The sequence below is a fragment of the Monodelphis domestica genome, chromosome 1 (genome assembly GCF_027887165.1).
Source record: "Monodelphis domestica isolate mMonDom1 chromosome 1, mMonDom1.pri, whole genome shotgun sequence".
Lineage (NCBI taxonomy): Eukaryota > Metazoa > Chordata > Mammalia > Didelphimorphia > Didelphidae > Monodelphis > Monodelphis domestica.
Genome location: NC_077227.1, coordinates 202,330,227 through 202,348,415, shown reverse-complemented (window position 1 = coordinate 202,348,415; position 18,189 = coordinate 202,330,227). Strand labels below are relative to the sequence as shown.

Sequence of the window (18,189 nt, the reverse complement as noted above, 5' to 3'; positions counted from 1 at the left end):
ATTTAAAGTGACTATTTAACATATTTGGGAAAGTAGAAGTGAATCTGTATGTTGCAGTAGTTATTTCAGATCACATTGGTTTATCTAATAATTGGTTTTAGCATTATAATGAAGTTATAACAGTCTAGACAGCCAAATCAGACAACAAATTAAAAGTAAAATTCTGAATGTAATTTAGTACACCTGAAGAAAGTTAGAATAAAGCATACCTGGTACTCTTAAGATAAGCCATAGTCTTGGGAAGCTGATAAGGACACACAGAGAGGAAGAAAGGACATAGGGAAGCAGATTAATGTATATTACAATCCATAATTACCTCAACTTCTTAATGCCGAGAGCTTGGCTGTAAGTAACCTCACAAACAGTTCGCTGATTTAGAGAAGTTCTCTTCAACTGTAGATCTTCCTGAAGAATTCTCTCAGGATTGGCAGATGGTGGATGATTCTGTATTGTTATTCCATGAAAAGGAGTTGATACGAAGTGGGCTGCCCTAACAAAATCACAAGTGTCTTCTGGGTTGGGACATATAGGCATATTTCTAAAACCTGTGATAATGGCATCTTCACTCAGGGGCTCAATTCCAATGAACTCATCCTGAAATTTTTATGAGAAATATTTCAGTAAGTCCATGAATTCTTTTTAAGCTAGAAAAGGCTTTGGACATCAATAATAAAACCCTCAAAGAACTTCCTAGCTGAAGCACTGAAAAACTGTGTCATTAAATTGTGCTTATTCTATATACACAATCTAAGTAGAGTACTTATTATTAGAATCTTCCAGACTGAGACTTGTTGGTCATCATAAATCTTGAAGCACTACACAAATATGATTTATTATTTTGTTCCTGAAATGCCAAGTTTGGCATCTTACTATAATATCTTATTGCACATCCCTGGGTTTTTAAAAGCTATTCTACTAAAACACGTGCTTTGACAGTCTCTTCCTAACTAAAAAAGCTTCAAATATAAATCCAGTGATGAAAAACAGACATGTCTTAACCTAGCTAAATTAAATCAGACATCATCAAGAACCCAAATATTTTAGTCACAACAATTCACAAAAAAAAACCACCCCATTTACCAATGCATGGATAGATGGTGATCTGCATCAGTAGAGGAAGTATCTTTCTATCTATACCAATTAAATCATAGAATCTTTTTTTTTTTAATTCTTACCTTCTGTCTTAAAATCAATATGAGGTAGAAGAGCAGATACTGCAGAACAGTTAACACTGAATAATTAGGGTTAAGTGACTTGTCTCAGGTCACATAACTAGGAAGTTTCTTGAGGCCAAATTTGAATACAGGTCCCCTAGACTCCAGGCCTGGTCCTCTATCCACTGGGCTATCTTGCTGTCCCTAAATCACAGAATCTTGAAGTATTATTATTACTGGCCTAGAAGAAGTTTCTGTAAACCTAATCATTCCCCAGGAAATTTGGCTTAATAACACCAAATGGAAAAGATAAATGTAACACCAAATGGAAAAGATAAATGTAAGGGGAGGCAGAAAGGTCCAGTAGTGACATTACCAAAGCTGGACTTTTTAAAGTATCAAAGAAAAGGTCTTTGTAGATGTGCATCATTTAATATAACTACTTTATAAATGTAAATGTGACCTATGGGAAAAATGTGAATGGATATTAAAATCCAAACCCAAACAAGTAAAAGTTATGAAAAAAGATATAAAAAGCAAATGAAAAAGATCCCTTCAATGCTTTTCCTCACCCCAATTAACTTGGAATAAAATAGTCTTTTTGAATATACCATATGTCTCTAGCAAAACTATCTCAAGGGAAGTAGCTAATCTTTTTTCTAGCCCCTCATTCATTTTTAATCCAATTACCTTATCCTTTATCCATTTAAGAAAGCTCTTAATGTGTATGTGTGTAAGTCTTCACTGAAGATACTTTTAAAGACTTGTCAGACAGAAAAAGACTTTGATAGGAGAGCCAAGCCCATTGGAATGAGAAGGAATACATATTGTTAAGTGTGAAGGAACTGTAGAGATCATCTGGTTTCAATCTCCTTTTCAATTACAAGAAGCCTTTCAATAACATTCCTTATAGTCACTTAGCCTTTTGCTTGAGCATATGTATATAAGAGCAAATTAATTGAATGGATAGAGCAACAGGCCTAAGAATCAGGATGACCTGGCTTCAAATCTGGCCTCAGATACTTCCTAGATGAATGACCATGGGCAAATCACATAACCCATTTGCCTAGCCCTTGTGCCTCACTGTTGGATGGCTCTTTAGAAAGTTCTTTCTACTCCCCTCTCCATAATACTAAGTCAAATTTGGGCTTCAATGGGGAAAAGACCAGGAGAAGCTCATTGAGTTGAAAAAGGAGAAAGAAATCAGGTAGGTAACTTAAAAAGATTTTGGACTAGCAGGAAATTCAGAGGATAAATCTGAGAAGAGGCATGTGGGAGAATAACCTCTAGACTTAGATCCTGGTCCAGATTCTATTTCAGCTGAAAGAGGTTATTAAAGGATTAAGTAGGATTAAAGAGGATTAGAGAGTAGGACCTACAGAGGAAGATGAAGGAAAAGGTATTTGGCAAAACAAGGCAAATAAGAAGTAAGAAAAGGTAAGTGGAACAACTGGAGTTATAAAGCAAATTGAAAAGAGTGGATTATTGGGATGGGGCAAACAGGAACATAGGCTGGTGAAAGGCAAAGCCTAAGGAAAGGAAACTGAAAGGAGTTATTAAGATAATTGGCTATGTTTTAACTAGGTATTTAGGGTTGAGATAATTAGCCACAAATAGCTTAATAACCATAAAAACAAAAAATCCAAGGCTGAAAGTCTCGATTAGGATAGAGATCTTGATAAGCTAGAGCTCTAGACCAAATTTAGTAAGATGAAATTCAAAAAGGGATAAAGGTAAAGTCATACCTAGATAACAAAAAACTCCACTAATATAGAATGGAAATAATAGTTAAACAGCAAGTGTTCTGAAAAAACACCTGGGGGATTTAATGGACTACATGCTCAATATGAAAAAGCAGTATAATGTGGTAGCAAAAAAAAAAAATACAGTTTTGGGCTGCATCAACAGAGGATAGTATCCAGAAATAGGAAGATGATAGTCCCATTGTAATCTGCCCTTATTAGATCTCATCTGGAGTAATGTGCTCAGTTCTGGGTAACACAATTTAAAAGGACATTAACTGTGTGACCAAGGGCAAGTCACTTATCCCTCTCCATTGCTGAGCCCTTACCACTCTTCTGTCTTGAAACCAATACACAGTATTCATTCTACGATGCAAGGTAAGGGTTTAAAAAATAAAATAAAATAAAATAAAAGGAAATTGAAAAGGGGCAGCTAGTTAGCATAGTAGATAAGAACATCAGGTCTGGAATTGGGAAGACCTGAGTTCAAATGTGACCTCAGATATTTTCTAACTATGTGACCCTAAACAAGTTGCTTAATCCCCATTTACCCAGCTCTTTTACTTCTCTTCTGTCTTAGAATTTATACTAAGACAGAAAGTAAAGGTTTAAACAAAAAGGAAACTGACAATTTAGTGAACATGACCAGAAGAGGGTAACAAAGCTGCTAAAAGGTCCTTGAATCTATGCCATTTATAAAGAACTAGGGAAAGTTACTTGGAGAAAAGATTCAGGGGGGATATGTTAGCTGTGTTGAAGTATTTGAAGAGCAATTTAGAAAAGATTAGATATGTTTTATTTGGCTCCAGAGACTCAAAGCAGGTATGGCAGATAGAAATGGCAAGAAGAGAATTTAAGTTTGATGTCATGAAAGTTTCCTAACAATGAGAGCATCCTGAGTGGAATGAGCTACCTCAAAATTTTCACATAAAGTGGATGACCAAGTGGAACAGGAGGATTCTTTCTATCTATGTTGGATGAGATAGATACTGAAGTGTACTCTCAAATCCTGTTGATCAGTGATTCCTCTCCATTTAATCCCTACCTTCGCTATTTACTGCTCCAGTTCTACTCTTGCCCGACCAAAGAATAATCTAGTAATTTTTTTCTAGATGATAGAAGTTCAAATATTTGAAAGTGGCTATTATATCTCTTGTTCTTTACAATATATATTTATACTTCATGCCCCATTGACCTGAGGTCATGCTGTGATACAGGGCCATACATTTCCAGATTTAGTCAGCATCAATGCAAGAGTTTTTTGCTCAAGTTTACTCAAGGATATTGCTACTTACACAAACTTCTAGAGAAAGATCTCCCTTTGAGGTCATGTCTTCTGAAGATTTTAGAACAGCAAGGGCTCTTCGTTGGCCTGATGCTTGTAGAGGATCTGGAGGAAGACTTAAGAGAAAAACACCCTATGTTTATATTTTTCTGAGTTGGTACGTGTTAATAAGATATTTTTGAAACAAATCAAACCTGATGTTCTGGTTTTCTGAAGGAACAGATTCGTCAAAAATGGAGAATGGTATGACAGGACCTAAAGAACAAGACAAATTGAATCACATGCTAATATTTAGCATAAATATAATTTTTCTCTTAAGCTGGTTTCCCACAAGAATTTGGCTCATAAAGAATTCTTTTAGCACTCCAATAATACCATTGGGAAAGAAAATTTAATTTTGAAATTAGTAAGCAAAAGCCCCAAGCCAAAAGTATATCCTTGGTTTTTGTTTTCTAGTAAAGTACTCCAAATCTTACTCTGGCCTAGCCTACTAAATACTCCTGAAGGCTTTAGCTTAATTATCTAGTAGCTGTCCTGACAGATTCTTTTTGCTATCAGTTCAGGTTTATTTAATTTTATACAAGAGACATTCAAGTTAGATGTTAAAGTTTGTTTGGATGCACCTATAACATGCTAAATCTATGGCCCCAAATCCTTCCAGAAGATAGTACCTCACCCTACTTCAGCTGATACCATATTCAAGAGTTACTATGATGACCCCCCCCCCCACCTCTGAAAATCAGTTATAAATGTTGACAGTCAAAGTAAAAGAATAGAGATTCCTGCAGCAGAGCCTTGGTTATTGGAGTCAATAAGTGTAGTAGAGGCTGGGGAGAGAGAGAGCTTGTAAACGAAGATGCAAGGCTGGAGACCTAGCTGTCAATCAAGAGAAGGCTCCAACGGAATTTTCCCAGGAGTGGCAGGTGGGGGTTTCTGGACACACTGGGGGAAGAAGCAGGATCAAAAAGGCTTTGGACTTTGTCTCTGGCTCTGAGCAGTTGAAGCTTACGAGAGGGAGGGGTCTGGACTTAAGAGTCACTCTCTCTTTCTGGAGGTTGAAACCTGGCTGAAAGACCCTTGTGGGGCTGACTTGGTTTTTTGAGGTTCTCTGACTTTGGAAAGTTGAAGTTGACAAGAAGGATAAACCTGACTTTTGAGTTGGTGATCTATTTAAGATTTGAGCTGGCCAGGAGAAACTGAGAGACTGTGAACTTTGTTTCTCTCTGGGGTTGAAACTGAGAAAGGGGACAAACCAGGCTGATTTTGTGAAGAAGGAAGATTTTGAACTGCTGTTGTCCTCCATCTCCCTAACTGTCTAAGAGTCACACTTGTGACTCCCCAAACCCTCAATTTTACCTCATTTAGATTAGGGAAATCCTCATCCCTCTTACCTCAGATTCCCATCCTGTTATCACAATAAACCCCTGACCTGAGAAAGAAAACTAGTATCTATTATAGTTCACTGAGGGGGGGAGGGAAGAATTGGGAGAAGGTGAGGGAGGAAGGAGGTTAGGAAGTAGATTGATCCATCAGCCATCAGTAAGGATCAGTAGGCGAATCCCAGAGTAAATCCCAGAGTAAATCCCAGAGCAGACCCTAGAGCAATTCCCCTGTGAACCAGCATCCCTGTGTGGCATCCCTCAGCATTTCTCATTCCTACCTCCATTACAAATAAGCAGCATCAGGTTCCTATAGCAGACTCTCTAGTCAAAACCAGAGAACAGCAGTCATTACAGAAAAAAACAGTTCTCCTCAGTTTACCTTCTCTATTTCAACAAGTAAGTTTCCTTCAGTTTATTTATTTCTATTTCATAAGCCTTATGTAGTTAGAGCATAGAGCAAACATGAGAGATCTTGGTGAGTAGAGAAGCAGAGAACTTGGAAAATAGTTGGATCCCCCCCCCCCCAGCTATTATTCTAACTTCTTTAGACTGTTGTCTCACCTATTTTTTTCCTAAAGGCAAGGAAGGTTTTTATTTTGTAATTCACTCTGTTGATCTCATATATAAAATACCTGTGAAGACCTCTTAAGGAAAAAAGAATTTAGAGGTGTCAAATAAAACCAAACTAACGTAAGAAGCCCCTTTTTTCATTCCTTTTAACATCAGGAAACTTTATGTTAACTATTCATTACTATGCATGCATTTCCCCCCTCACCAACAAAATTTCCTTTTAAAAATTTCTGAAAATTACTTGCCTTTAGAAGATAATCCCTGCCAAGGGTTTTCTGCAAGTGAAGGTTCCCTGTTAAGAAGTTTATGTTTTAAAAAATCATCCTCATACTTTAAAACAGAATTGTGCTTTTATTAAGCTTAAATCCAATTATTTGAATTCCTCCTTAGCCTATCTAATTTCCAAGGCATGGAAAACATTTTAAACCCTTACCCCCCAAACCCTTCAAGAAGTCAGGACTGTGTCCTGTCCTCCTCAAATCTACCTCTATATTCCAGACACTAGAAAACTAGAAAAAAACACTAACTTGTTTTAAGAAATAATTGAAAGATCTTAAGTCATGAGAATAGTCATTATATTTTAAAATGTTCTGCTGTGAATGAAGCATTGGTCCTAGGTGAAACACACAGACCTGAAAAGAACCTCCTCTCCTGGTACATCCTGAAGCCTAGGAGCAGATCCACCATCAGCTGTCTCTTTTGTTGGCACCCTCTCTCCAGGCTGTTAACATTAAACAAACAAAATCAATGAGTCACTATACTCTAGGAAAACTCACTATGCACTTTCAGAAATTAGTGTTTTGTTAAAAGCAATTTTGACAAGAATTAGGGCTTTTGACTTCTCTGCCATTATCTTGCTGAAATGTACCCACTCTCATATCACCTCCATCCTATGCCTTCTTTTCCTTTGAAGATGCATATGCACCTTCTAATAGCCATGATTCATGATAGGGATTCTTCATCTTTTTGGTGTATCATGAACCCCTTTTGTTAGCTGAGTGAAACTTATCGATACCTCCAAAAAATGTTTTAAAATACACAAAATAAGGTACCTGGGAAACCAATGCTATTCAAACACAAGTCAACAGTGTGAAGATTAAATTTAACTCTCCCTTGATTATAACAATGAAATTAATTAACTCTCCCCTGATTGTGAAGATTAAATTATAACCCCTGCCTATTTTTAGATTTAATCCTCAGAAGTATAAACACCCTACTTAAAGCTGAGTGGGAAGATCTGCCTATTTTAATCACCAAAAGTATAAACACCCCATTTCACACATTAAGTGGGGAAGTCTGTGACACACGTGTGAAATAATGAGTGACAAATCAAAATCAACTGACTGCCTCTGGGCAGTCCTAAAAGCAAAAGTGTCAACTGTGATTGGTAGATGTAAAAATTAGGGGAAGTGATGCAAAAGAAAGTGCCTTTAAAAGGGAGTGACAACTGCCTAAGTGCAGTTGGACTTAGAACCTGGAGTGGAACCTCCTGTGAGAGAGATCTACCGGGAGCTCTACTGGGAGTTTAATTTGGAAAGGAGGCTGATAAAGAATCTGCTGATTGGACTGACACATGGTGAGTGAAAAGAGCTGACTCTTTCCTGGATATTTTCTGAAGAGATTAGCCTCAAGAGAGACTTCCCCAGGTCCTTGGCTTTGTCGAGGCCAGCTAAGGACCAACTCTTCCTGCCCGGGGTTAAGCCAGGGGCTCGGAGTAAATTACTTAGTTCTTAGACTAGATATCTTACCTTATCCTCTCTCCGATTTTTTTACTTCACTCTTCTATATTTTGTAAATAAATTGAAAATAAATCTCTTTGGAATAAATTAAATTCCTGGTGACCACACTCTTAATAAATCAAGTCCAACCCTTTTAAAAATAACACCTTTTGCCCCCTTACAACAGGAAGGCTGTGATCATGTGCCAGTAAGCAGCAGGGATGGCCTCAGGTATACCTATAGTAATTTCAAAGTAGTGATTAGCAAAAATGCAGTTTCCACTCGGTCAATTCCTGCTTTTCAAGTCTTCTCACACTTGACATATAATTATCCCTATGTCTGCCTCTTGATTTCCCTGACTTCCTTCAAACTTCTGCTCAACCCTACCTTGGTCAGGAGTTCTTTCCTGTTCCCTCTTGATGCTAGTGCCTTCCCTCTGAAATTACCACTTATTTGCCATGTATATAGATATTTGCATTTTATCTTCTTCATTAGAATGTGAGCTCACTGAGGACAGAAACTGCCTCTGCTTTTCTTTTCTTTTATTGTGTGCCTATGTATTTGCTATAGGCAAGTTCACAGTAAATATAATAAATGCTGTTTGATAAATGCCTGTTGGTATTTGCAACAACTATAACGTGATATGAAAAGATTTATGATTTTTATTGGTGTCAGAGTCACAAATTCTGCTACTACTATGGTCTGTTGACTAGTTCCTACTTGAAGGAGATAAATTTTAGTTAGGCAAGATGATTTTATGTAATAAAGACTTGCTTATTCAGATTCATAAACATACTACAATCTTCCAGGGACTTCTAGATTAAGAACTGCTACTTTAGCAGTCATCGTGAAAAAGAAACATTTTACTTGACAATTTGCATTTCCAATACCAACAACTATAAAATGCTCACAAATTCAGGTTTATAAGGCAGTAAGGTAGCTCAGTGGATTGAGAGCCATGCCTAGAGACAGGAGGTCCTAGATTCAAATCTGGCCTCAGTCACTTCTTAGCTGTGTGACCCTGGGCAAGTTACTTAACCCCCATTGCCTAACCCCTACTGCTCTTCTGCCTTCGGACTAATACACATTGATTCTAAGACAGAAGGTAATGATTTAAAAACAAAAAAAATTCAAATTTAGCCCAATGACGAACTTCTTCAGAAAACTTAATTTAAAATACAAAGACAGGCTAGGCCAAAATCAAACACCAAAATAGAGTGGTATCTTGACATACACGCTATTATAATTTGTTCTATGGCCAAGCTCGTAACTCAATTTGCTCATGTGTTAAATTGAATTTCCCCATTTAAATTAATGGAAATGCAATTAATCCATTCCAGCCCCCAAAAACCACATGAATTTTTTTTCATATGCTTTTAAATATGAAAATATACTTTATAAATATTTAACAAATATATTTACAGGTAATCAGAAAGAATATAAAGAAATAAACTTGCTTATGAAATGTTATTTATCTTCAAGGTCAGATGAAGATGCTGGTGGAGATTTTCATTTCGCACACTATTGCTTAATATAACTTGCTCTCTACACACATAATGCTACATTTAAATGCAAAATTGACCTTACACATTAATTATGATATGTAACTTTATTGCTAAACTTAATTGCTATTTTTTTACTTACTTAATTATTATCATTTTCTTCAATTTCAGGTAGAGGCCATTTCAACAAAAACCTTTCCATGGAAGTTTGTTTCTTCTTCCATTTTAGAATGTTTCGATAATGTGTGAAACAAGTGTTGTTACACAGCTCCAACACATGACCTGTTGCAAATTTTTCTGGGTGTGTCTTTTCAATAAACTGCTTAATTTTTTCCCAAATCCTCAACATTTCTTTAATCTTGCTTATACTGATTACCTCATCCACCTTGGACTCCTCCCCACTAATTTCTTGCAAAACCTCTGTATGCTGGTGCTGCTGCTGCTGCGACTCCTTCAGTTCCTCCATCATCAGGACCCATGGTTAAAAGTTAAGAAATTTGCCGAAAACAAAAAAAAAAACAAAAAACAGATAATAAAGACAAAAATAAAGAAGGCAAAAGTAATTCAATACTGATGTTTGCATGGCCGGATAAAAACTGAACTAAATGAGACAGCCTCGTGTTAACTTGTGAAACCAAACTTCAGCAGGCTATCTAGTAGAGGAGGGCAGAAGCTTGTGATTCAAATATCCGCTCATGTCTTAAAGCAAAAAAATCCAGATCATGACTGCTTGTATCTCAAATTGCTCATGACTTAAGGTGCTTGTGTATCAAGGTACCACTGTAATGGGTTCACTTGGAATCTCAATTCATACAATTTACTCAATGCCCCTTTGTTTTTCATCTTCAACAATGTATTCTTAACTGTAAAAAAATCATAATCCAAAAAGGCAAAATGTGTAACCGTGAAATGTGGTTTGCCAAGACTGTGAATTGCCAAAACTGTAAAGGTTCGGCCAAACTGTAAAGATAATTTTTAGCATCTTGATCTAAAATCTAAAATTTAGTGGTCGCCATGGGAAAATTCCCAAATATGAAAATACCCAAGTCAGCTGGTTTTTTTGGAGATTTTAATTAATACAAGTGAAGGAATTAAGAGGAGAGAGAAAGAAAGAGAAAATAGTAGAAAGGGCTTAGACCTGAGCCTAAGGGAGAGTGAGTTAGTCTTTATCACTCACCACAAAATCGCCTTCAAGCAAGCTCCAAACCTCAAAACTCCAACTCCAACTAACTTCCAATCCAAAAACTAAAAACTCCAACTAACTCAATTTTGAACTCCCCTTCCTTTTAAAGAAATTTTCTCTTATGTCACCTCCCCTAAATTTTCACATCTACCAATCACAGTAGACACTTTTTCCCAGGACTGCCCATTCTTAGTTCACATCTTCTTTTGCTCTCACCTTCTCTGGTTAGATAAAATCTACTGAGTACTTCACACCTCTTTTGTTAAGCTTGCCTTTTGTAAGTTGCTTGACCTTTTAGGTACTAATTTAACCTTTATAGGTACTGAGCACCTTTTTGTATTAGATCTAAAAATAGACCTAGCTTAAGGTCTTAGCTTCACTATAAAGTATGAATTAGGGACTTTTCATTGTTCAATCAGGAGTTTTCAACTTTATCTTCCCCTAAGGCACTATCTGAGTAGGGTGGAGTAATTGTGTTAAAAGTTCTCAATACATTCCTGACCAAGTACCTCCATTGTTAAAATAGGGGAAAAACTTAACCAAATCTTCTAAGGTACAGTCTGAGCAGTTTTAAGATTCACAAATGTGAACATACTTTTCAGGTAAACTTTTAGAACCAATCTGCTGTTACTAATAGCTAGGAAATGTACCTGATCACAGGGCCTTTCTTGCTGGGTTGTCTGGATTTCCTTTATCATCTTCTCCATCTCTTCAATCTGCTTCCGCATCTCTGCTCTTTTCTGTGCCCCTGTCAGCAACTCAACTGGAGACAAAGAAGTCTAGTGAGACACTGTACAACCCCCATTTTCTTCCATTCTTAAATTGTCTTTTTAACTTACTATTCTAACTGATCCTGATATATCAATCAATCAACATATATTCATTAAAAATTACCTGTTTTCCAGGCACTGTAATAGGCACTGAGTGGACAAACAATTCTTGCCCTAAAATTGCTTATCTTTTTTTTGAGAAAGACAGTACCGCACACACCACCCATCCAAATAAATACAAGGAAATTTGTAGGGAAAGACACTTAGTAGCAGGAGATACTTCAAGCTGAAAATGCTTCATAGAGAAGGTGGTTTTTGAAGTGAATTTTAAAGGAGACTAGAGAATCTAAAGAAAAGGTAGTGAGGAGGAAGTACATTCTGATGGAAGAGGGAGTTGGAGTGTCATCTGTGAGGAACATCAAGAAATCCAATTTACCTACAAGGTTAAAATACACGAGGAGTAATATGTAGGAAAAAATGTCTTTTCTATTATGAGTTTTGGGTCTTGCTCCTTCCTTTGATCCTAGCCTCACAGCCTACCCTTATTTTACACATTTCTTATATGTCTAATCCAACATTACCAAGTGCCAGTTGGATGTTTTGAATTTCATGTCCCACAGGGATTTAAAATTTAACATGTTCAGAATAGAACTCATTGTCTTTACTTTCCCCCTTTCCAAACATTCCTGTTACTGTCAAGGGCACCATTATCCTTTCATTCATCCAAATTTACAACCTTAGTATCATCTTGGAAGTCCTCTTTCCACCCTATATGTCCAATCAGTTGCCAAATCTTATTATTTCTTGCCCTATTGTCAGTCACATATATAATCTAATCATATAGTTATTATTCTCACTCAGGCCTTTATCATTCTTTGCAGTTATCTTTTTAAAATGGGATATCTTTTGTTTTTATATCAACTAAATTTCTTCCTACCTCTTTCCTTTCCCCACTTTCAAAGCATTATCCCAATAGCAAAATTGTTATAAAAAGGGAAAAAAAAGCCAAAGCAATACACAAACAAAAAAATCTGATAATTGATATTAATGTTCCACACTCATGGAAAGAGGTGGGGGTGGTGAGAAACTGAGGAGATATATCTTCTCATGTCTCTTCTTTGGAGCCTTTTAATTAGACTCCCTGTTCCAATCAACTGCCAAAGTAATTTTCTTCAACATAGGTCTGACAATGTCACTCTCCTCTACTCAATGAGACCAAATGGCTCAATCTTTATTTGGAATTTAGAGAGTTTACAACCTTCCCATCTTTCTAATTTTCAACACAGAACTCCTTCCATGTACTCACAAGTCCAGATCCACTTTCTATCTTTCTGCCTTAGTACTAGCTGCCTACCACATCTGCGATACTCTGCTAACCTATACCTTTTAAACTCTTTGATTTCCTTTAAGACTCAATTCACATACTGCCTCCTCTGGGAGGCCTTTTCCCAATTCTCCTCCACTTCTATAAGCATCTTCTCTATAGGCTATTGTTCATCTTCCTTGTACTTATCTTCTATGCATATATTTATGCATTTGTTGTATCCTCATTATAATGTAAACTCTTTGAGGGTAGAGATTTTTGCTTTTTTCTTTATATAACAAGATTCATGGTAAATATTTAATACATGCTTCTTGATTGATCTATTTTTATTTTTAAAAATATTATAATAAACAACCCAACGGTATGGTCAAACAGTTGTCAACAATTCAAAATTACTTTACCAAAGGAGTTACAAGGATAGAAACTACATTAAGGTGGGCAATGAAGAAGTATAAAGATTATATGTAAAGTCTAATATAGAATATAAGTCTGTACTTTTCAGTTGGATACCTTTGTCTGATCACCCAGATTCAACCAGCTCCCCAATCCCTAGACTACAATGCTTTCTTCTGAGCTGAGAAGACCAAAATTGAAATTCTAGATTGCTTCTATACCAATGGTCCAGGTTGGACTTTTCCTAAGCATCTCCTAACCATTAAGTAAACAGCAATTTGTCATTTCAATTTTATCAAATGCTTTTTAGGTGTTCATTATATACCAAAGACTATCTAAAAGTTATAAGAAAAAATGCAAAATTTAGCTAAGACAAGCTTCCTTCATAGGCCATTCAAGGCACAAGGTGCTGAACTTGTTTAAGGGAACAAGTAAGTCAAAGCAACTATCTCTTTCACAGGGAATAGCCATGATTTTTATTTTTAAAAAGATAATCAAATCTGACAAAGTCAAGTTGTCATGTTCAAGAACAGAGAAGAGATGAGGAAGTTAGCAAGGGTCTTTGAGATTAAAGGCAAAAAAATAGTGATAAATTTTCAGTCAAATAATTAATCCAATAATTTACAAGTCAACAAATAATTATCAAATATCTACTGTGTGTATTATACTGTGGTAGGTGCTATCATGGAAAATAGAATCTAGGATATCACTGTTCCATAATTAGTCTAGATATTTTTAAAAAGCACTAAACAGTCATAGTGAGAAAACCACAAGTATTTAAAAACCAGATAGCATTTATGAAGTAGTCACCAATCTTAAATCAAAAAGGGAAAAATTAAAAGATTATTACTCTTATTTCTCATTAAGGCTTTCACAGGGTGACAAAACTCTCTGTACAATATATATCTAAGCTAATATGTTCCCTACCTGGTACCTTAAATCCTTCCAGCTAATCTAAATGCCAGGTAAAATCTTACACTTCTATAGTGGTCCTATTTCCATCCCTAGCTTCTATAAGACTCACTCAAACTCATTTGTTTCCTTTTTTCTACCTACTACCTACATGGCTAAAGTTTTTTCTGCCTTATTTCAAGTGGAGTCACCCTGGAATATTAGCTCTCAATAGGTGTTGTCCATTTCCTGTTAATTTTTCTTTTTTTAAACCCTTACCTTCTGTCTTAGAATTAATACTATTTTATTTCCAAGGCAGAAGTGTTAGTTAGTTCTTAACAATGGCTAGACAATAACCACAAAATAAAGACAAGTAAAACAGCTTTGAATCATGACTTCAGAAGACTGATGATGAAGCATGTTTCCTGTCTCTCGGCAGAGATGATGCACTAGGGGTGGAGAAGGAGATACATTTTCAGATAGGGCTAATATGTTTGGTTTTTTACTATACTTATTTTTTTACAAGGGAGGGACCTGTGGTTTATCCTTGCATTGATTATAGTTCTAAAGTCTTTCAAAGTGGTTTTCTCTACAAAAGTTATCATATGTAAACTGTTTTCCCATTTCTTGTCACTTTGTTCTGCATTAGTCATAGGTGTCTTCCCAGTTTCCTCTGAAACTATCCATTTTATCATTTCTTATGGCACATTAATATTCTATTACATGCATCTAACACAATTCATTTAGCAATTCTCAAGAGGAGGATATCCCATTGGTTTCCAATTTTTAGATATAGGAAAAGAGCTGGTATAAATATTTTTGTACTAATATGACTTTTTAAAAAAAGAAATAACACAAATTCTAGATGTCATATCCAATCCTTTTATTTCTTCCTTGTGTAAGGATGATTATTAAGCTTATAATAAAGAAGAAAAATTCATAAACAAAAAACAAAAACCAGGTAATCCATCACCTGGAGAATGAATAAATAAATTGTGGCACCTGGAAATAATAGGATATTACTATAACACAAGAAAAAATGAATTCAGAGGAGGAAGAAAAAATGGATGAATTGGTATAGAATGAAATAAATAAACTAGATAGGTCAATATATAAAAGACTGCAATGCTAGAAATGGATCAAAAAAAGAAAAAAGAAACCAAATGAGGTGTAAATATAATAACTAATTTTGGTCCTAGAGAAGTTGAAAAATGTTTCCCATGGCAGAGGTTGGAGACAATGGGTATGAAATACTGTATACTACAAAACAATGTTGATTGTTAATTAGTTTTGTTACATAAACTCTTTTCTCCCTTCTTTTTAATAAATATGGCGTAATGTATATATTTGGAACTATATAAAAACAAAAAGACAACAATAAAAATAAAAGCTCTTAATAGTCTTCAAAGTATAAATGGACTTTGGGGACACAACAATGCATTTTTCCAAGTAATAATAATGTCAGAAGTAGTTAAGTTCCAGGTTCCAAGGACATCTTAGAAAAGTTTCTTTATTCTATACAAGTAGCTAAACTAAAAGAATTAGAGTTCCAAGTCCTAAGAACAGGGTGCCAAAAGATTTTCAAGCATTCAATAAGGAAAAAACCAGACTTAAGCAGAAAATGTGATGCCCAAACATAAAACTCAAGAGAATCAACAAAAGGTAATTAAGAAAGGGAAAAACCATTTTTTTAAGGGATCCAATAAGTTCAAATGTTTTACATTCCTATAAGAAAAGATGATACTGGTAACTCTTAAAAATTGTTATTATTATATACAAAGAACTATGAGTCTTGCTGATATCAGATTATATTCTCAATAAATTTAAATGAACTAGTAAAAAAAATTGTTATTATCATCAGGGTAGCTAGAAGAAGTATACTTGGAACAGTGAAAAATTGTATAGGAAAAATGTCAAGATATATATGTACATATACGTATATATGTATAAATACATATAAAACTAGAGATTTAAAAAAAGAGAGGATAATACTAAGAGAAGTGGGAAAAGAGACAAAAAGGGGTAAATTTCATAAAGAAGCACATGGCAAGAGCAGGGCAGAAGACTAATACACTGTGTGGATGAGATAATTGGAAAAAAGCCTGCAGCAGAGCCAAAGGAACAAGATCTGCAGAACTGTCAATCAAGGAAAGCATTCTGAATGGAATCGAGACCTGGAAAGATGGCTGAAGAAAGGAACAGCCAAACAGAGAGAGGGGGTATCTTGCTCTTGAGACAAGGAAGAGTAAAGACTGAAAAGATCCTGCTCTCACTGATTTCTCCCTACTAGACTCAAGTGACTAAAATTTAAAAACCTGTTAGTCATCTTTCCAATTCAAGACTCTATTCCACTATCTTTCAATTTAGGAGTGTTTTAGGATTAGGGAAACCCAAACCCTCTCTCCCATCAACTTCCCTACCGTTCCCCTTCTCCTAAATAAAACCCTTATTTAAACTAATCAAAGAGAGAGTTATCTGTCTGATATATCAAGAAACTCACTCAGAGCTGATTTTAGTGTCACCATCTGAAGAACTGTTAGGGCGGGCAGCTGGAGGGGCTGCAGCGAAGCTGAGCACTGCGGTGGTGCAGGTGGAGCTGAGGACTGGCGCTAAGGGGCGCAGGCGAGGGAGGAAATCAGGGAAGAAGAGGGAGGTTGGTTGATCTGATTTTCCAATCATTATAACCCTCAAAGTAATTCCCTAATACAATTAAAAGGGCAAAGAGTCTGGAGACAGGAAATACTTAATTCTAATGTGCACTGAAATTGACTCAGAGGGAAGATCAGATACATTGGGCCAGAGAATTGATTTGTGCCCTATAGAAAAGTAGAAGAGTAACAAACGGACTGGTGGGGAGGGAAGCAATATAAGGGAGGGAGAGTGTGGGGGGTAGTTTGAAAAGACCCTAAAGAAAAGTAGGAGGGATAATAAATATAATAATAATAAAATAAGAAGGAAGGGGGGAGAAAGGGGAATAAAATAAGGGTGGGGATTAGGGGAACTGATTAAGAACAAAACACTGGTGTAGAAGGAAATAGCAAAAGAAAGAGGAGGCCTAGGAAAGAAATCAAAATATTGGGGAATACTCAGGTGGTAATCATAATTCTGAATGTGAATGGGATGAACTCACCCATAAAACAGAAGCAAATAGATTAGAAACCAAAGTCCTAGCATATGTTGTCTACAAGAAACACACATGAGGCAGGTAGACACAAACAAGGTAAAGGTAAAAGGCTGGAGCAAAATCTATTGAGCATCAACTGAAAAAAAGAAGACAGGAATTGCAATCATGTTATCTAACAAAGCCAAAGTAAAAATTGATCCAGTTAAAAGAGACAGGGAAGTCAATTACATCCTGATAAAAGGCAATATAGACAATGGGGAAATATTAGTATTCAACATGTATGCATCCAAATTTCTAAAGGATAAACTAGTAGAACTCGAGGAAATAGAGAGTAAAACTATACTAGTGGGAGACCTGAACCTTCCTGTATCAGATCTAGATAAATCAAAAAATAAATAAGAGGTAGGAGATGTGAATGAAATCATAGAAAAACTAGAGTTCATAGATATGTGGGGAAAAATAAATAGGGACAAAAAGGAATGCACATGGTACATTCACAAAGATTGACCATGTACTAGGGCATAAAAACATGGCAAACAAGTGCAAAAGAGCAGAAAAAACAAATGCAACCTTTTCAGATCATAATGCAATATAAATTATAATTAGTAAGGGTACATGGAGAGGCAAATAAAAAATAATTAATAAATTAATTGGTTAATTAAAGAAAAAATCAACATTGAGTGCATATATTAACAAATTAGGGAGGGAAGAGGTCAATGAATTGGGCGTGCAAATTCAAAAACTAGAAAGTGAACAAATTTAAAATCCCTAGATGCAAACTAAATTAGAGATCATAAAAGTTAAAGGAGAAATTAATAAATTCAAAAGTAAAAGAACTATTGAATTAACAAATAAGATTAGAAGCTGGTACTTTGAAAAAACAAATAAAATAGACAAAGTACTGGCCAATCTAATAAAAAAAGGAAAGAAAACCAAATTAACAGTATCAAAGTTGAAAACATAGAACTCAACTCTAATGAAGAGGAAATTAAGGCAATCATTAAAAAGTATTTTGCCCAATTATATGGCAACAAATACAGCAATCTAGGTGAAATAGATGAATATTTCCAAAATTTAAATTACCTAGATTAACAGAAGAGGAAATACAATACTTAAATAATCCCATATCATAAAAACAAATTGGACAAGCT

General features: G+C 35.6%; 1 protein-coding gene across 5 annotated transcripts in view; it reads right to left on the bottom strand.

Moving 5' to 3' along the window:
- BUB1B (BUB1 mitotic checkpoint serine/threonine kinase B) overlaps positions 1-18,189 on the bottom strand; it is an 87,512-nt gene that overhangs the window by 31,981 nt on the left and 37,342 nt on the right. For 2 of the 5 annotated variants that reach the window (XM_056810257.1, XM_007480038.2), the window contains exons 10-16: positions 11,187-11,299; positions 9,730-9,813; positions 6,766-6,854; positions 6,379-6,425; positions 4,376-4,436; positions 4,192-4,297; positions 317-594 (exon numbers count right to left, since the gene is read on the bottom strand). In XM_056810257.1, coding sequence (XP_056666235.1) covers positions 317-594; positions 4,192-4,297; positions 4,376-4,436; positions 6,379-6,425; positions 6,766-6,854; positions 9,730-9,813; positions 11,187-11,299 — 778 coding nt within the window. The remainder of the gene's footprint in view (positions 1-316; positions 595-4,191; positions 4,298-4,375; positions 4,437-6,378; positions 6,426-6,765; positions 6,855-9,729; positions 9,814-11,186; positions 11,300-18,189) is intronic. The other 3 variants (XM_007480039.3, XM_056810258.1, XM_007480040.2) reach the window with 2 other exon arrangements.